Genomic DNA, 20,956 nt, shown 5'->3' on the forward strand with positions numbered 1-20,956 from the left:
ATACCTGGACTCATCTGGGTCCGTCATACCTGGACTCATCTGGGTCCGTCATACCTGGACTCATCTGGGTCCGTCATACCTGGACTCATCTGGGTCCGTCATACCTGGACTCATCTGGGTCCGTCATACCTGGACTCATCTGGGTCCGTCATACCTGGAGTTACCCAGTCTCACAAGATAACCCTTTATAATCTGTTATAATCAAATCAAATGTATTTATATAGCCCTTCTTACATCAGCTGATACCTCAAAGTGCTGTACAGAAACCCAGCCTAAAACCCCAAACAGCAAGCAATGCAGGTGTAGAAGCACGGTGGCTAGGAAAAACTCCCTAGAAAGCCCAAAACCTAAGAAGAAACCTAGAGAGGAACCAAGCTATGAGGGGTGGCCAGTACTCTTCTGGCTGTGCTGGGTGGAGATTATAACAGAACATGGCCAAGATGTTCAAATGTTCATAGGTGACCAGCATTGTCAAATAATAATAATCACAGTAGTTGTCGAGGGTGCAGCAAGTCAGCACCTCAGGAGTAAATGTCAGTTTGCTTTTCATAGCCGATCATTAAGAGTATCTCTACCACTCCTGCTGTCTCTAGAGAGTTGAAAACAGCAGGTCTGGGACAGGTAGCACGTCCGGTGAACAGGTCAGTGTTCCATAGCCGCAGGCAGAACAGTTGAAACTGGAGCAGCAGCATGGCCAGGTGGACTGGGGACAGCAAGGAGTCATCATGCCAGGTAGTCCTTTGGCATGGTCCTTGGGCTCAGGTCCTCCTAAGAAAGAAAGAAAGAAAGAAAAAGAAAGAGAGCATACTTCAATTCACACAGGACACCGGATAAGACAGGAGAAATACACCAGATATAACAGACTGACCCTACCCCCCGACACATAAACTACTGCAGCATAAATACTGGAGGCTGAGACAGGAGGGGTCAGGAGACAAAGTTGCCCCATCCGAGGACACCCCCGGACAGGGCCAAACAGGCAGGATATAACCCCTCCCACTTTGCCAAAGCACAGCCCCCACACCACTAGAGGGATATCTTCAACCACCAACTTACCATCCTGAGACAAGGCTGAGTATAGCCCACAAAGATCTCCGCCACGGCACAACCCAAGTGGGGGCGCCAACCCAGACAGGAAGATCACATCAGTGACTCAACCCACTCAAGTGACGCACCATAATCTCCACCTGGCACAGCCAGAAGAGAATTGGCCACCCCCCATAGCCTGGTTCCTCTCTAGGTTTCTTCCTAGGTTCCTGCCTTTCTAGGGAGTTTTTCCTAGCCACTGTTCTTCTACTTCTGCATTGCTTGCTGTTTGGGGATTTAAGCTGGGTTTCTGTACAGCACTTTGTGACATTGGCTGATGTAAAAAGGTTTTTGTAAATACATTAGATTGATTGATTACCTAGACTACTATTTTACTTGCAATGACCGTTGAACGCACTGTAATACTCTCTGTCCGGACAAGACGGAGCATCTTTTACTCGGACGTAAACATTTCCTGTATATTTCAGGTGTCCACCAACGGAGAGATTTCATTGGTGGCCGGGGCGCCCAGCGGCTGTGACTGTAACAACGACGCTAACTGTGACTGTTACTCCGGCGACGACGGCTACGCAAAAGATGCCAGAGTCAACGCTCCGTCGTCATTGGCTGTCTCCCCTGACGGCGAACTCTTCGTCGCCGACCTCGGCAACATCCGTATTCGCTCCGTCCGACGGAACAAACCTTACCTGAACCCACTGAGCATGTACGAGGTCTCCTCCCCGATTAGCGATGAACTATATCTCTTTGACTCCAATGGCAGTCACATCTATACTCAGAGTCTGACCACTGGGGATGACATCTATAACCTGACCTACTCCGGAGAGGGAGACCTGGCCAGCATCACGGATCAGAACAACAACGTAGTGACCATCAGGTGTCCTGCCTTTTTATCTATTCTGTTTTGTTGCTACACTAATCTGTTATTTTACTAATTGAATTGTTATCTTAGTTTTATGTTTGTCTAGAAAACATTTATTTATCACCTTTTATTTGTTTATTTGTTAAGCACTTTCAACTGTATTTGTTGTCAGAAATATGCTATTTACACTGTACATGAAGTTTGATGCATGAATTGATTGATTGATCAGGAGGGACACAACAGGCATGCCTCTGTGGTTGATGGTGCCTGATGGACAGACTTTCTGGTTCACCATTGGGACCAACAACGCCCTGAAGACCATCGCTGCTCAGGGGCAGGAGCTGGCTATGATGACCTATCACGGGAGCTCCTCATTACTGGCTACGAAGAGTAACAACAACGGATGGACCACCTTCTATGAGTAAGTAGACAAAATATTTTGTTTACCCCAAACACACCTGCATCCCAAAGCAATTTCAGTACAAAATCTATGTGCCAGGCTCCCAGCTGAGTTGATTACAGACTAAGGCTTTGCAGTAGCTGCGTTAGATCAAAGCTGAATTCTTAATGGTCTTTTCTCTGACAATCTCCCCCCCCAAAAAATCATTTTTTCTGGATAACATCATGTTACTATGGATCCCATCACTTGGCTTGCCTCAGAGCTAGAATCATTGGTGTCTGTTTCAAAGTAACACTAAAAGTTGAGCAAGGGGGTGACTTTAGTTTAGTTGGTAGGGGGTGACTTTAGTTTAGTTGGCTGGTGGGTGACTTTAGTTTAGTTGGCTGGTGGGTGGCTTTGGTTTAGTTGGCTGGTGGGTGGCTTTAGTTTAGTTGGCTGGTGGGTGGCTTTGGTTTAGTTGGCTGGTGGGTGGCTTTAGTTTAGTTGGCTGGTGGGTGGCTTTAGTTTAGTTGGCTGGTGGGTGGCTTTAGTTTAGTTGGCTGGTGGGTGGCTTTAGTTTAGTTGGCTGGTGGGTGGCTTTAGTTTAGTTGGCTGGTGGGTGGCTTTAGTTTAGTTGGCTGGTGGGTGACTTTAGTTTAGTTGGTAGGGGGTGGCTTTAGTTTAGTTGGCTGGTGGGTGGCTTTAGTTTAGTTGGCTGGTGGGTGGCTTTGGTTTAGTTGGCTGGTGGGTGGCTTTAGTTTAGTTGGCTGGTGGGTGGCTTTAGTTTAGTTGGCTGGTGGGTGGCTTTAGTTTAGTTGGCTGGTGGGTGGCTTTAGTTTAGTTGGCTGGTGGGTGGCTTTAGTTTAGTTGGGAGGTGGGTGGGTGGCTTTAGTTTAGTTGGCTGGTGGGTGGCTTTAGTTTAGTTGGCTGGTGGGTGGCTTTAGTTTAGTTGGCTGGTGGGTGGCTTTAGTTTAGTTGGCTGGTGGGTGGCTTTAGTTTAGTTGGCTGGTGGGTGGCTTTAGTTTAGTTGGCTGGTGGGTGGCTTTAGTTTAGTTGGCTGGTGGGTGGCTTTAGTTTAGTTGGTAGGGGGTGACTTAGTTTAGTTGGTAGGGGGTGACTTTAGTTTAGTTGGAAGGTGGGTGGCTTTAGTTTAGTTGGCTGGTGGGTGGCTTTAGTTTAGTTGGTAGGGGTGGCTTTAGTTTAGTTGGAAGGTGGGTGGCTTTAGTTTAGTTGGCTGGTGGGTGGCTTTAGTTTAGTTGGCTGGTGGGTGGCTTTAGTTTAGTTGGAAGGTGGGTGGCTTTAGTTTAGTTGGAAGGTGGGTGGCTTTAGTTTAGTTGGTAGGGGTGACTTTAGTTTAGTTGGAAGGTGGGTGGCTTTGGTTTAGTTGGCTGGTGGGTGGCTTTAGTTTAGTTGGAAGGTGGGTGGCTTTAGTTTAGTTGGAAGGTGGGTGGCTTTAGTTTAGTTGGAAGGTGGGTGACTTTAGTTTAGTTGGAAGGTGGGTGGCTTTAGTTTAGTTGGCTGGTGGGTGGCTTTAGTTTAGTTGGCTGGTGGGTGGCTTTAGTTTAGTTGGAAGGTGGGTGGCTTTAGTTTAGTTGGTAGGGGTGACTTTAGTTTAGTTGGAAGGTGGGTGGCTTTAGTTTAGTTGGCTGGTGGGTGGCTTTAGTTTAGTTGGAAGGTGGGTGGCTTTAGTTTAGTTGGAAGGTGGGTGGCTTTAGTTTAGTTGGTTGGTGGGTGGCTTTAGTTTAGTTGGCTGGTGGGTGGCTTTAGTTTAGTTGGCTGGTGGGTGGCTTTAGTTTAGTTGGCTGGTGGGTGGCTTTAGTTTAATTGGCTGGTGGGTGGCTTTAGTTTAGTTGGAAGGTGGGTGCCTTTTAATTGTCTCTCTTATGAATGAAATACAGGACCTGTACATGTTTAATGGTAGTTAATGGTAGATATGAAAACATTATTAATGGTAGATATGAAAACATGTTTAATGGTAGATATGAAGACGTGTGTAATGGTAGATATGAAGACATGTGTAATGGTAGATAATGGTAGATATGAAGACATGTTTAATGGTAGATATGAAGACATGTTTAATGGTAGATATGAAGACATGTTTAATGGTAGATATGAAAACATGTTTAATGGTAGTGGTCCTTCTGTGGCTCAGTTGGTAGAGCATGGCGCTTGTAACGCCAGGGTAGTGGGTTCGATTCCCGGGACCACCCATACGTAGAATGTATGCACACATGACTGTAAGTCGCTTTGGATAAAAGCGTCAGCTAAATGGCATATATTATTATATATATTATGGTAGTTAATGGTAGATATGAAGACATGTTTAATGGTAGATATGAAGACATGTTTAATGGTAGATATGAAGACATGTTTAATGGTAGATATGAAGACATGTTTAATGGTAGATATGAAAACATGTTTAATGGTAGTTAATGGTAGATATGAAGACATGTTTAATGGTAGATATGAAGACATGTTTAATGGTAGATATGAAAACATTATTAATGGTAGATATGAAAACATGTTTAATGGTAGATATGAAGACATGTTTAATGGTAGTTAATGGTAGATATGAAAACATTATTAATGGTAGATGAAAACATGTTTAATGGTAGATATGAAAACATGTTTAATGGTAGATATGAAAACATGTTTAATGGTAGATATGAAGACATGTTTAATGGTAGATATGAAGACATGTTTAATGGTAGTTAATGGTAGATATGAAGACATGTGTAATGGTAGTTAATGGTAGATATGAAAACATGTGTAATGGTAGATATGAAGACATGTTTAATGGTAGATATGAAGACATGTGTAATGGTAGATATGAAGACATGTTTAATGGTAGATATGAAGACATGTTTAATGGTAGATATGAAGACATGTGTAATGGTAGTTAATGGTAGATATGAAAACATGTGTAATGGTAGATATGAAGACATGTTTAATGGTAGATATGAAAACATGTTAATGGTAGATATGAAAACATGTTTAATGGTAGATATGAAGACATGTTTAATGGTAGATATGAAGACATGTGTAATGGTAGTTAATGGTAGATATGAAGACATGTTTAATGGTAGTTAATGGTAGATATGAAGACATGTTTAATGGTAGATATGAAGACATGTTTAATGGTAGATATGAAGACATGTTTAATGGTAGATATGAAGACATGTGTAATGGTAGATATGAAGACATGTTTAATGGTAGATATGAAGACATGTTTAATGGTAGATATGAAGACATGTGTAATGGTAGATATGAAAACATTATTAATGGTAGATATGAAAACATGTTTAATGGTAGATATGAAGACATGTTTAATGGTAGATATGAAGACATGTGTAATGGTAGATATGAAGACATGTTTAATGGTAGATATGAAGACATGTGTAATGGTAGATATGAAGACATGTTTAATGGTAGATATGAAGACATGTTTAATGGTAGATATGAAGACATGTTTAATGGTAGATATGAAGACATGTGTAATGGTAGATATGAAGACATTTGTAATGGTAGTTAATGGTAGATATGAAGACATGTGTAATGGTAGATATGAAGACATGTGTAATGGTAGATATGAAGACATGTTTAATGGTAGATATGAAGACATGTGTAATGGTAGATATGAAGACATGTTTAATGGTAGATATGAAGACATGTTTAATGGTAGATATGAAGACATGTGTAATGGTAGATATGAAGACATGTTTAATGGTAGATATTCATTTTTTTCTTCAATGGCGTCCCTCTAAGTTAAGTGCTTCCTGCTGTTAAATCGTTTCCATCTTCAGTGTTGTAAAACGCCCATATCAGGTTTCGTACTGTGGCTGACAGGGTCGTGCTGCAACGTGATAATTACATCATCAGCCGTTTCAGAGAAATACAAAAGGAAGACTATTGGACGGTAGGTCCAGCCACTCGGTGAGTCTGTCACTGCCCACAGGCAGAGCTATCCTCCATGGCACTGCTCGGTCGATAGATATAGGCATGCATCCCAAATGGTACCCTATTCCCCCCCTATGTAGTGCACTCCTACCCTATGGGCCCTGGTCAAAAGTAGTGCACTATGAAGGGAATAGTGTGCCATTGATTCTACTTGTTGTGTTCAATAGATGACAGTCACATCAAACGTAGGGGTTGAATATCAGTGTAGATTAAACGGAGCCCACTGATTGGTGTGTCAGAGATGAGGGTATCCCATCATCCACCTGGAACAAATTTCTCAACAGTCAATCAGGTGGATTATCATCACAGTGATGAATGACACACACGCAAACACATACACACATACGCACGCACACACACACACATACACACACGCAAACACATACACACATACGCACGCACACACATATACAAACACACACAAAAACGCATGCACACACACAGACATACACACACACACACATACACACGCAAACACATACACACATACGCACACACACACACACACACGCACGCGCACGCACACACATATACACACACAAACACATATACACATACAAACACACACAAAAATGCATGCACACACACACACACACACACACACACACACACACACACACACACACACACACACACACACACACACACACACACACACACACACACACACACACACACACACACACACACACACACACAGAGGAAGGACAATCTGATTGACCTGTGTGCTCCCTATCCATTTGCTACAGTATCCTATAGAACACAGCTGTCCTCTTTCAACAGGTCCAATATATAATATAGATAATATGTTATAGCATGCCCTGGTGCTCGGTTTCGAGGTTCACCACTAAGTGGATCTCGATTTGAAATATGTTTTCATACTATTGAATGGGGTCGACCTTGGGGCCTACTGGGCGAACACGGCATGACTGATCTCTGTAAAGAAGTGTTTTTTCTCCTCTACCGCACCACCTACAAAACAGACCCTAATAAATAGTAACAACAATCTCTGTTCATATAGTATCAACTCTCTCCTCTGTGTGTGTGTGTGTATATAGGACCTACTGTATATACGCTGAGTATAAAATCCATCAGTTTGTCTTTCCATGACATAGACAGACCAGGTGAATCCAGGTTATGATCCCTTATTGATGTCAGTTGTTAAATCCACTTCAATCAGCGTAGATGAAGGGGAGGAGACATGTAGATGAATGGGAGGAGACATGTAGGTGAATGGGAGGAGACATGTAGATGAAGGGGAGGAGACATGTAGATGAAGGGGAGGAGACATGTAGATGAAGGGGAGGAGACACGTAGATGAATGGGAGGAGACATGTAGATGAATGGGAGGAGACATGTAGATGAAGGGGAGGAGACGGGTTAAAGAAGGATCTTTAAGCCTTTTGAGACAATTGAGACATGGATTGTGTCTGTGTGGAATTCAGAGGATGAATGGGCAAGACAAAATATTTAAGTGCCTTTGAACGGGGGTATGGTATTAGGTGCCAGGAACACGGGTTTGTGTCAAGAACTGGAAGGCTCCTGGGTTTTTCCACACTTAACAGTTTCCCGTGCGTATCAAGAATGGTCCACCACCCAAAGGACATCCAGCCAACTGGACGCAACTGTGGGGAAGAATTGGAGTCCACACGGGCCAGTATTCCTGTGGAACGCTTTCAACACCTTGTAGAGTCCATACGCTGACGAAATGAGGCTGCTCTGAGGGCAGAAGGGGGTGCAAATCAATATTAGGAAAGTGTTCCTAATGTTTTATACACTCAGTGTGCATTATACATGTAGTGTATATATATACAAGCATATATACAAGCATTTCGCTACACTCGCATTAACATCTGCCATGTGTATGTGACAAATAAAATTAGATTTGATAGTGAAGGATTAAGGCCTGCACAGTATGTGAAGCTGAAGGGAGGATTTGTGCTCGAAGGTCAGACCAAATAAAATAAAATTGTATTGGTCACATACACATGGTTAGCAGATGTTATTGGTCACATACACATGGTTAGCAGATGTTATTGGTTACATACACATGGTTAGCAGATGTTATTGGTCACATACACATGGTTAGCAGATGTTATTGGTCACATACACATGGTTAGCAGATGTTAATGGTCCTCATACACATGGTTAGCAGATGTTATTGGTCACATGGTTAGCAGATGTTATTGGTCACATACACATGGTTAGCTGATGTTATTGGTCACATACACATGGTTAGCAGATGTTATTGGTCACATACACATGGTTAGCAGATGTTATTGGTCACATACACATGGTTAGCAGATGTTATTGGTCACATGGTTAGCAGATGTTATTGTATTGGTCACATGGTTAGCAGATGTTATTGGTCACATGGTTAGCAGATGTTATTGGTCACATGGTTAGCAGATGTTATTGTATTGGTCACATGGTTAGCAGATGTTATTGGTCACATGGTTAGCAGATGTTATTGTATTGGTCACATGGTTAGCAGATGTTATTGGTCACATGGTTAGCAGATGTTATTGGTCACATGGTTAGCAGATGTTATTGGTCACATGGTTAGCAGATGTTATTGGTCACATGGTTAGCAGATGTTATTGGTCACATACACATGGTTAGCAGATGTTATTGGTCACATGGTTAGCAGATGTTATTGTATTGGCCACATGGTTAGCAGATGTTATTGGTCACATGGTTAGCAGATGTTATTGTATTGGTCACATGGTTAGCAGATGTTATTGGTCACATGGTTAGCAGATGTTATTGGTCACATGGTTAGCAGATGTTATTGGTCACATGGTTAGCAGATGTTATTGTATTGGTCACATGGTTAGCAGATGTTATTGGTCACATGGTTAGCAGATGTTATTGGTCACACGGTTAGCAGATAATTAATTGTATATGGTCACATCATGTGTGCATACATTCTAGATGTTATTGGTCACATGGTTACAGAAGGACCACAGATGTTATTGTATTGGTCACATGGTTAGCAGATGTTATTGGTCACATGGTTAGCAGATGTTATTGGTCACATGGTTAGCAGATGTTATTGGTCACATGGTTAGCAGATGTTATTGGTCACATGGTTAGCAGATGTTATTGGTCACATGGTTAGCAGATGCTATTGGTCACATGGTTAGCAGATGTTATTGGTCACATGGTTAGCAGATGTTATTGGTCACATGGTTAGCAGATGTTATTGTGAGTGTAGCGAAATGCTTGTCAGTGTAGGTCAGTGTAGGACCTGAGGGTCAAAGGTCAGACCATTAGGTCAGTGTAGGACCTGAGGGTCAAAGACATAATTTCCCTGGGCTGGAAATTAAAGGTCAGACCATTAGGTCAGTGTGGGACCTGAGGGTCAAAGGTCAGACCATTAGGTCAGGTCAGTGTGGGACCTGAGGGTGAAAGGTCAGACCATTAGGTCAGTGTGGGACCTGAGAGTGAAAGGTCAGACTATTAGGTCAGTGTGGGACCTGAGGGTGAAAGGTCAGACCATTAGGTCAGTGTGGGACCTGAGGGTCAAAGAAACAAAAACACAAAGGACTGCAGAGAGAACAATAAAAGACATCTGCTGCACTATGTCTTCTCCTCTTCATCCCAAATGGAACCCTATTCCCTATATAGTGCACTATTGTAGACCAGAGCCCTATAGAACCCTATTCCCTATATAGTGCACTACTTTAGACCAGAGCCCTATGGAACCCTATTCCCTATATAGTGCACTACTGTAGACCAGAGCCCTATAGAACCCTATTCACTATATAGTGCACTACTTTAGACCAGAGCCCTATGGAACCCTATTCCCTATATAGTGCACTACTTTAGACCAGAGCCCTATGGAACCCTATTCCCTATATAGTGCACTACTTTAGACCAGAGCCCTATGGAACCCTATTCCCTATATAGTGCACTACTGTAGACCAGAGCCCTATAGAACCCTATTCACTATATAGTGCACTACTTTAGACCAGAGCCCTATGGAACCCTATTCCCTATATAGTGCACTACTTTAGACCAGAGCCCTATGGAACCCTATTCACTATATAGTGCACTACTTTAGACCAGAGCCCTATGGAACCCTATTCCCTATAGTGCACTACTTTAGACCAGAGCCCTATGGAACCCTATTCCCTATATAGTGCACTACTTTAGACCAGAGCCCTATGGAACCCTATTCCCTATATAGTGCACTACTGTAGACCAGATATAGAACCCTATTCACTATATAGTGCACTACTTTAGACCAGAGCCCTATGGAACCCTATTCCCTATATAGTGCACTACTTTAGACCAGAGCCCTATGGAACCCTATTCCCTATATAGTGCACTACTTTAGACCAGAGCCCTATGGAACCCTATTCCCTATATAGTGCACTACTGTAGACCAGAGCCCTATAGAACCCTATTCACTATATGGTGCACTACTTTAGACCAGAGCCCTATGGAACCCTATTCCCTATATAGTGCACTACTTTAGACCAGAGCCCTATGGAACCCTATTCACTATATAGTGCACTACTTTAGACCAGAGCCCTATGGAACCCTATTCACTATATAGTGCACTACTTTAGACCAGAGCCCTATGGAACCCTATTCACTATATAGTGCACTACTTTAGACCAGAGCCCTATGGAACCCTATTCCCTATATAGTGCACTACTTTTGACCAGGGCCTATTGGTCTCACCATTTCTGGCAACTTTATCTTCTTTGACATTTTAGTGTACTTGCCAACAGTGACCTCCTAATATTGTTGTGGTAACGATAAGGTGCTTAAGGGTTATACTATACTATGTATTCATTCACAGGGAGATTGTTTAAGCTGCCTAATTGTTATTTTCTTTGAGGATCTAAAAGAGAACAGATTTCTTTCATTTTTTTCTCCATAGCTTTCATTCTGACCCAGGAACACGAGGACTTTAGCTTCCAGTAACTCTCAGAGCTTTCATTTTGACCCAGTAACATGAGGACTTTAGCTTCCAGTAACTCTCAGAGCTTTCATTCTGACCCAGTAACACGAGGACTTGAGCTTCCAGTAATTCTCAGAGCTTTCATTCTGACCCAGTAACACGAGGATTTTAGCTTCCAGTAATTTTCAGAGCTTTCATTCTGACCCAGTAACACGAGGACTTTAGCTTCCAGTAATTCTCAGAGCTTTCATTCTGACCCAGTAACACGAGGACTTGAGCTTCCAGTAATTCTCAGAGCTTTCATTCTGACCCAGTAACACGAGGATTTTAGCTTCCAGTAATTTTCAGAGCTTTCATTCTGACCCAGTAACACGAGGACTTTAGCTTCCAGTAATTCTCAGAGCTTTCATTCTGACCCAGTAACACGAGGACTTTAGCTTCCAGTAATTCTCAGAGCTTTCATTCTGACCCAGTAACACGAGGACTTCAGCTTCCAGTAACTCTCAGAGCTTTCATTGTGACCCAGTAACACGAGGACTTAAGCTTCCAGTAATTCTCAGAGCTTTCATTCTGACCCAATAACACTAGGACTTCAGCTTCCAGTAATTCTCAGAGCTTTCATTATGACCCAATAACACGAGGACTTTAGCTCCCAGTAATTCTCAGAGCTTTCATTCTGACCCAGTAACACGAGGACTTTAGCTCCCAGTAATTCTCAGAGCTTTCATTGTGACCCAATAACACGAGGACTTTAGCTCCCAGTAATTCTCAGAGCTTTCATTCTGACCCAGTAACACGAGGACTTTAGCTCCCAGTAATTCTCATATAAAGCAACAACTCTGAATTTAGCCAGTGGGTAGAGACAGAGGTTTACACTAGGACTAAAGCTTCAGCCAGCTGGGTACATTCCAAAAAGAATTATACTATACTATATCATATACTATACTATATTATACTATATACTATATTATATATTATACTATATTATATACTATACTATAATATACTATATACTATGTTATATTATACTATATACTATATTATATATTATACAGTATTATACTATATACTATTTTATATACTATACTATATAATATACTATACTATATTATACTATATGCTATATTATATACTATACTATATTTAACTATATACTATATTATATACTATAATATACTATGATATATACTATGCTATATTATACTATATACTATATTATATACTATATTATACTTTATGCTATATTATATACTATACTATATTATATTATACTTTATGCTATATTATATACTATATTATACTTTATGCTATATTATATACTATACTATATTATACTTTATGCTATATTATATACTATATTATACTATATACTATATTATATACTATATTATACTTTATGCTATATTGTAAACTATACTATATTGTATCTCATGCATTTCACAACTACCCATACAGGACATACAGCCCCTTCCCCAGCTCCCTCCCTCCCCAGTCTCTCTGTCCCCAGCCCCAGCTCCCTCCCTTCCCAGTCTCTCTGGCCCCTGCCCCAGCTCCCTCCCTCGCCAGTCTCTCTTTGTCCCCTGCCCCAGCTCCCTCCCCAGTCTCTCTGTCCCCAGCCCCAGCTCCCTCCCTACCCAGTCTCTCTGGCCCCTGCCCCAGCTCCCTCCCTCCCCAGTCTCTTTGTCCCCTGCCCCAGCTCCCTCCCTCCCCAGTCTCTCTGTCCCCAGCCCTAGCTCCCTCCCTACCCAGTCTCTCTGGCCCCTGCCCCAGCTCCCTCCCTACCCAGTCTCTCTGGCCCCAGCCCCAGCTCCCTCCCTACCCAGTCTCTCTGTCCCCTGCCCCAGTTCCCTCCCTCCCCAGTCTCTCTGTCCCCAGCCCCAGCTCCCTCCCCCTCCCCAGTCTCTCTGTCCCCTGCCCCAGCTCCCTCCCTCCCCAGTCTCTCTGTCCCCTGACCCAGCTCCCTCCCTCCCCAGACCTCTGTCCCCTGACCCAGCTCCCTCCCTCCCCAGACCTCTGTCCCCTGACCCAGCTCCCTCCCTCCCCAGTCTCCCTGTCCCCTGACCCAGCTCCCTCCCTCCCCAGTCTCTCTGGCCCCTGCCCCAGCTCCCTCCCCAGTCTCTCTGTCCCCTGCCCCAGCTCCCTCCCTACCCAGTCTCTCTGGCCCCTGCCCCAGCTCCCTCCCTCCCTCCCCAGTCTCTCTGTCCCCAGCCCCAGCTCCCTCCCTACCCAGTCTCTCTGGCCCCTGCCCCAGCTCCCTCCCTCCCCAGTCTCTTTGTCCCCTGCCCCAGCTCCCCCCCCCAGTCTCTCTGTCCCCAACCCCAGCTCCCTCCCTCCCCAGTCTCTCTGTCCCCTGCCCCCGCTCCCTCCCTCCCCAGTCTCTTTGTCCCCTGCCCCAGCTCCCTCCCTACCCAGTCTCTCTGGCCCCTGCCCCAGCTCCCCTCCCTCCCTCCCCAGTCTCTTTGTCCCCTGCCCCAGCTCCCTCCCCAGTCTCTCTGTCCCCAGCCCCAGCTCCCTCCCTACCCAGTCTCTCTGTCCCCTTCCCCAGCTCCCTCCCTCCCCAGTCTCTCTGTCCCCTGCCCCAGCTCCCTCCCTCCCCAGTCTCTCTGGCCCCTTCCCCAGCTCCCTCCCTCCCCAGTCTCTCTGTCCCCAGCCCCAGCTCCCTCCCCCTCCCCAGTCTCTCTGTCCCCTGCCCCAGCTCCCTCCCTCCCCAGTCTCTCTGTCCCCAGCCCCAGCTCCCTCCCCCTCCCCAGTCTCTCTGTCCCCAGCCCCAGCTCCCTCCCCTCCCCAGTCTCTCTGTCCCCTGCCCCAGCTCCCTCCCTCCCCAGACCTCTGTCCCCTGCCCCAGCTTCCTCCCCAGTCTCTCTGGCACCTGACCCAGCTCCCTCCCTCCCCAGTCTCTCTGTCCCCTGCCCCAGCTCCTCCCTACCCAGTCTCTCTGTCCCCTGCCCCAGCTCCCTCCCTCCCCAGACCTCTGTCCCCTGCCCCAGCTCCCTCCCTCCCCAGTCTCTCTGTCCCCTGCCCCAGCTCCCTCCCTCCTCAGTCTCCCTGTCCCCTGACCCAGCTCCCTCCCTCCCCAGACCTCTGTCCCCTGCCCCAGCTCCCTCCCCAGTCTCTCTGTCCCCAGCCCCAGCTCCCTCCCTACCCAGTCTCTCTGTCCCCTGCCCCAGTTCCCTCCCTCCCCAGTCTCTCTGTCCCCAGCCCCAGCTCCCTCCCCCTCCCCGGTCTCTCTGTCCCCTGCCCCAGCTCCCTCCCTCCCCAGTCTCTCTGTCCCCTGACCCAGCTCCCTCCCTCCCCAGACCTCTGTCCCCTGACCCAGCTCCCTCCCTCCCCAAACCTCTGTCCCCTGACCCAGCTCCCTCCCTCCCCAGTCTCCCTGTCCCCTGACCCAGCTCCCTCCCTCCCCAGTCTCTCTGGCCCCTGCCCCAGCTCCCTCCCCAGTCTCTCTGTCCCCTGCCCCAGCTTCCTCCCTACCCAGTCTCTCTGGCCCCTGCCCCAGCTCCCTCCCTCCCTCCCCAGTCTCTCTGTCCCCAGCCCCAGCTCCCTCCCTACCCAGTCTCTCTGGCCCCTGCCCCAGCTCCCTCCCTCCCCAGTCTCTTTGTCCCCTGCCCCAGCTCCCTCCCCAGTCTCTCTGTCCCCAACCCCAGCTCCCTCCCTACCCAGTCTCTCTGTCCCCTGCCCCAGCTCCCTCCCTCCCCAGTCTCTTTGTCCCCTGCCCCAGCTCCCTCCCTACCCAGTCTCTCTGGCCCCTGCCCCTGCCCCAGCTCCCTCCCTCCCTCCCCAGTCTCTTTGTCCCCTGCCCCAGCTCCCTGTGTGTAACCTCCCCAGTCTCTCTGTCCCCAGCCCCAGCTCCCTCCCTTCCCAGTCTCTCTGTCCCCTGCCCCAGCTCCCTCCCTCCCCAGTCTCTTTGTCCCCTGCCCCAGCTCCCTCCCTCCCCAGTCTCTCTGGCCCCTTCCCCAGCTCCCTCCCTCCCCAGTCTCTCTGTCCCCTGCCCCAGCTCCCTCCCTCCCCAGTCTCTCTGTCCCCAGCCCCAGCTCCCTCCCCTCCCCAGTCTCTCTGTCCCCAGCCCCAGCTCCCTCCCCCTCCCCTGTCTCTCTTTCCCCTGCCCCAGCTCCCTCCCTCCCCAGACCTCTGTCCCCTGCCCCAGCTCCCTCCCCAGTCTCTCTGGCACCTGCCCCAGCTCCCTCCCTCCCCAGTCTCTCTGTCCCCTGCCCCAGCTCCCTCCCTCCCCAGTCTCTCTGTCCCCTGCCCCAGCTCCCTCCCTCCCCAGACCTCTGTCCCCTGCCCCAGCTCCCTCCCTCCCCAGTCTCTCTGTCCCCTGCCCCAGCTCCCTCCCTCCTCAGTCTCCCTGTCCCCTGACCCAGCTCCCTCCCTCCCCAGACCTCTGTCCCCTGCCCCAGCTCCCTCCCCAGTCTCTCTGTCCCCTTCCCCAGCTCCCTCCCTCCCCAGTCTCCCTGTCCCCTGACCCAGCTCCCTCTATCCCCAGTCTCCCTGACCCTTGTCCCCTGCCCCAGCTCCCTCTATCCCCAGTCTCCCTGACCCTTGTCCCCTGCCCCAGCTCCCTCCATCCCCAGTCTCCCTGGCCCTACCTGCCCTCCAGCTCAGAGAAAGGCAGCTCATAGAAATGGTAGTGTGAAGCAGGTAGTGTGAAGCAGGTTGCATTTAGACGAAGGTCTACAAAGAAAGGTTTCTCCCTCTCTGATTGCAAAAGCGCATGTTGCAATAGAATAAGATGACAGGATTGGATGATTGATGATCCAATTGAACGGTAAAATGACTGGCTCAGTGTTAAAACCAGGGAAGTGGATCTACTGGCTCAGTGGTGAAACCAGGGAAGTGGATCTACTGGCTCAGTGGTGAAACCAGGGAAGTGGATCTACTGGCTCAGGGGTGAAACCAGGGAAGTGGATCTACTGGCTCAGGGATGAAACCAGGGAAGTGGTTCTACTGGCTCAGGGATGAAACCAGGGAAGTGGATCTACTGGCTCAGGGGTGAAACCAGGGAAGTGGATCTACTGGCTCAAGGATGAAACCAGGGAAGTGGATCTACTGGCTCAGTGGTGAAACCAGGGAAGTGGATCTACTGGCTCAGTGGTGAAACCAGGGAAGTGGTTCTACTGGCTCAGGGATGAAACCAGGGAAGTGGATCTACTGGCTCAGTGACTAGTGTTTCTGGCTTCACCCCTGTAATTGACATGAGAGAGATATGTGTGTCCCAAATGACACAGTATCCCTTTATAGTGCAGATAACAGCAGAGGTCAGACAACCAGCTAGTGTTCAGTACTCTGTGTGTAACCCTAGAGTGTCCAGTACTCTGTGTGTAACCCTAGTGTTCAGTACTCTGTGTGTAACCCTAGTGTCCAGTACTCTGTGTGTAACCCTAGTGTTCAGTACTCTGTGTGTAACCCTAGAGTGTTCAGTACTCTGTGTGTAACCCTAGAGTTCAGTACTCTGTGTGTAACCCTAGAGTGTCCAGTACTCTGTGTGTAACCCTAGAGTGTTCAGTACTCTGTGTGTAACCCTAGAGTGTTCGGTACTCTGTGTGTAACCCTAGTGTTCAGTACTCTGTATGTAACCCTAGAGTGTCCAGTACTCTGTGTGTAACCCTAGAGTGTCCAGTACTCTGTGTGTAACCCTAGAGTGTTCAGTACTCTGTGTGTAACCTAGTGTTCAGTACTCTGTGTGTAACCCTAGAGTGTTCAGTACTCTGTATGTAACCCTAGTGTCCAGTACTCTGTGTGTAACCCTAGTGTCCAGTACTCTGTGTGTAACCCTAGTGTTCAGTACTCTGTGTGTAACCCTAGTGTCCAGTACTCTGTGTGTAACCCTAGTGTTCAGTACTCTGTGTGTAACCCTAGAGTGTTCAGTACTCTGTGTGTAACCCTAGTGTTCAGTACTCTGTGTGTAACCCTAGAGTGTCCAGTACTCTGTGTGTAACCCTAGAGTGTTCAGTACTCTGTGTGTAACCCTAGAGTGTCCAGTACTCTGTGTGTAACCCTAGAGTGTCCAGTACTCTGTGTGTAACCCTAGAGTGTCCAGTACTCTGTGTGTAACCCTAGAGTGTCCAGTACTCTGTGTGTAACCCTAGAGTGTCCAGTACTCTGTGTGTAACCCTAGAGTGTTCAGTACTCTGTGTGTAACCCTAGAGTGTTCAGTACTCTGTGTGTAACCCTAGTGTCAGTACTCTGTGTGTAACCCTAGTGTTCAGTACTCTGTGTGTAACCCTAGAGTGTTCAGTACTCTGTGTGTAACCCTAGTGTGTCAGTACTCTGTGTGTAACCCTAGAGTGTCCAGTACTCTGTGTGTAACCCTAGAGTGTTCAGTACTCTGTGTGTAACCTAGAGTGTCAGTACTCTGTGTGTAACCCTAGAGTGTCAGTACTCTGTGTGTAACCCTAGAGTGTCCAGTACTCTGTGTGTAACCCTAGAGTGTTCAGTACTCTGTGTGTAACCCTAGAGTGTCCAGTACTCTGTGTGTAACCCTAGAGTGTTCAGTACTCTGTGTGTAACCCTAGAGTGTTCGGTACTCTGTGTGTAACCCTAGTGTTCAGTACTCTGTATGTAACCCTAGAGTGTCCAGTACTCTGTGTGTAACCCTAGTGTCCAGTACTCTGTGTGTAACCCTAGAGTGTTCAGTACTCTGTGTGTAACCCTAGAGTGTTCAGTACTCTGTGTGTAACCCTATTGTCCAGTACTCTGTGTGTAACCCTAGAGTGTTCAGTACTCTGTGTGTAACCCTAGAGTGTGCAGTACTCTGTGTGTAACCCTAGTGTCCAGTACTCTGTGTGTAACCCTAGAGTGTCCAGTACTCTGGGTGTAACCCTAGAGTGTCCAGTACTCTGTGTGTAACCCTAGAGTGTCCAGTACTCTGTGTGTAACCCTAGAGTGTCCAGTACTCTGTGTGTAACCCTAGTGTCCAGTACTCTGGGTGTAACCCTAGAGTGTCCAGTACTCTGGGTGTAACCCTAGAGTGTCCAGTACTCTGTGTGTAACCCTAGAGTGTCCAGTACTCTGTGTGTAACCCTAGTGTCCAGTACTCTGTGTGTAACCCTAGAGTGTTCAGTACTCTGTGTGTAACCCTAGTGTCCAGTACTCTGTGTGTAACCCTAGAGTGTTCAGTACTCTGTGTGTAACCCTAGAGTGTCCAGTACTCTGTGTGTAACCTAGAGTGTGCAGTACTATGTGTGTAACCTAGAGTGTCAGTACTCTGTGTGTAACCCTAGTGTTCAGTACTCTGGGTGTAACCTAGAGTGTCAGTACTCTGGGTGTAACCCTAGAGTGTTCAGTCCTCTGTGTGTAACCTAGTGTTCAGTACTCTGGGTGTAACCCTAGTGTTCAGTACTCTGTGTGTAACCTAGAGTGTCCAGTACTCTGTGTGTAACCCTAGAGTGTCCAGTACTCTGTGTGTAACCCTAGAGTGTCCAGTACTCTGTGTGTAACCCTAGTGTCCAGTACTCTGTGTGTAACCCTAGAGTGTTCAGTACTCTGTGTGTAACCCTAGTGTCCAGTACTCTGTGTGTAACCCTAGAGTGTTCAGTACTCTGTGTGTAACCCTAGAGTGTCCAGTACTCTGTGTGTAACCCTAGTGTTCAGTGCTCACAGCCACAGATAAACAATAAACGTCCTCATCTCCTGTCACCCATCTGTATTCACAGCCACAGATTAACATCCTCATCCCCCATCTGCATTCACAGCCACAGATAAACGTCCTCAAATCCCATCTGTATTCACAGCCACAGATTAACATCCTCATCCTACCACTGCCCATCTGTATTCACAGCCACAGACTAACATCCTCAGCCCCCATCTGTATTCACAGCCACAGATTAACATCCTCATCCCCCATCTGCATTCACAGCCACAGATAAACGTCCTCAAATCCCCATCTGTATTCACAGTCACAGATTAACGTCCTCATCGCCCATCTGTATTCACAGCCACAGACTAACGTCCTCAGCCCCCATCTGTATTCACAGCCACAGATTAACGTCCTCATCGCCCATCTGTATTCACAGCCACAGATTAACATCCTCAGCCCCCATCTGTATTCACAGCCACAGACTAACGTATGTACAGACAGCCCCCATCTGTATTCACAGCCACAGACTAACGTCCTCATCGCCCATCTGTATTCACAGCCACAGACTAACATCCTCAGCCCCCATCTGTATTCACAGCCACAGACTAACGTCCTCAGCCCCCATCTGTATTCACAGCCACAGATAAACGTCCTCATTCTAAGTAATGTACCATCCACTCACTCATTGTGGAGGACTGACTGACAGACAAGCTGAGGGATGTTTCAATTATTCCATCCAATCTGCAACTCGGGGACCAAGGAGGTCGCAGACCTGTTCTCTCTGTACATGACGAACCCACTGATTTGCAAAGCGGGGAAACTAACGTGGTGACTCTGACAGCGTGTGTGCACGTGTGTGTGTGCACGTGTGTGTGTGCACGTGTGTGTGTATGTGTGTGCACGTGTGTGCACGTGTGTGTGTGTGTGTGTGTGTGTGTGTGTGTGTGTGTGTGTGTGTGTGTGTGTGTGTGTGTGTGTGTGTGTGTGTGTGTGTGTGTGTATCCTACGCACGTGTGTGTGTGTGTGTGTGTGTGTGTACACGCACGTGTGTGTATAGTGTGACTGTGTATGTACTAATCGACTGTGTGTGTGTGTATGTGTGCGTGTGTGTGAATCACTCAGCGCTCATATTTCATAGACTGTGTAATGTGATGAGATTACATTTATATCACTAATCTTTTAAGATAATAAACTCCTGTCTAAAAGTGGAGAAAAAGGTGTGTGATTTCTCACCTTGCTGCAGTGAGTATTATATTACACTCATATTCTCTCTGTTTTCCTGCTTGTTTCCTTTTTTGGTGTTTTCAGAAACACCACTGTTATATAGAGGACTGTCGATCCTACCACTGTTATGTAGAGGACTGTCGATCCTACCACTGTTATATAGAGGACTGTCGATCTTTAGAGGACTGTCGATCCTATCACTGTTATATAGAGGACTGTCATCCTACCACTGTTATATAGAGGACTGTCGATCCTACCACTGTTATATAGAGGACTGTCGATCCTACCACTGTTATGTATCCACCACTGTTATGTAGAGGACTGTCGATCCTACCACTGTTATATAGAGGACTGTCTATCCTACCACTGTTATATAGAGGACTGTCCTACCACTGATCCTACCACTGTTATGAGGACTGTCGATCCTACCACTGTTATATAGAGGACTGTCTATCCTACCACTGTTATATAGAGGACTGTCGATCCTACCACTGTTATATAGAGGACTGTCTATCCTACCACTGTTATATAGAGGACTGTCGATCCTACCACTGTTATATAGAGGACTGTCGATCCTACCACTGTTATATAGAGGACTGTCGATCCTACCACTGTTATATAGAGAGGACTGTCGATCCTACCACTGTTATATAGAGGACTGTCTATCCTACCAGTCTATCCTACCACTGTCTATCCTACCACTGTTATGTAGAGGACTGTCGACTGTCTGTCGATCCTACCACTGTTATATAGAGGACTGTCGATCCTACCACTGTTATATAGAGGACTGTCGATCCTACCACTGTTATATAGAGGACTGTCGATCCTACCACTGTTATAGAGAGGACTGTCGATCCTACCACTGTTATATAGAGGACTGTCGATCCTACCACTGTTATATAGAGGACTGTCGATCCTACCACTGTTATGTAGAGGACTGTCGATCCTACCACTGTTATATAGAGGACTGTCTATCCTACCACTGTTATATAGAGGACT

General features: G+C 46.8%; 1 protein-coding gene across 4 annotated transcripts in view; it reads left to right on the top strand.

Moving 5' to 3' along the window:
- Positions 1-20,956, top strand: part of tenm4 (teneurin transmembrane protein 4) — a 783,671-nt gene that overhangs the window by 676,292 nt on the left and 86,423 nt on the right. For all 4 annotated transcript variants that reach the window (XM_052468712.1, XM_052468713.1, XM_052468714.1 and 1 more), the window contains 2 exons: positions 1,515-1,921; positions 2,136-2,327. In XM_052468712.1, the coding sequence (XP_052324672.1) occupies positions 1,515-1,921; positions 2,136-2,327 (599 nt within the window). The remainder of the gene's footprint in view (positions 1-1,514; positions 1,922-2,135; positions 2,328-20,956) is intronic.

This window comes from Oncorhynchus keta, chromosome 18, assembly GCF_023373465.1.
Source record: "Oncorhynchus keta strain PuntledgeMale-10-30-2019 chromosome 18, Oket_V2, whole genome shotgun sequence".
In the NCBI taxonomy this organism is placed as follows: domain Eukaryota; kingdom Metazoa; phylum Chordata; class Actinopteri; order Salmoniformes; family Salmonidae; genus Oncorhynchus; species Oncorhynchus keta.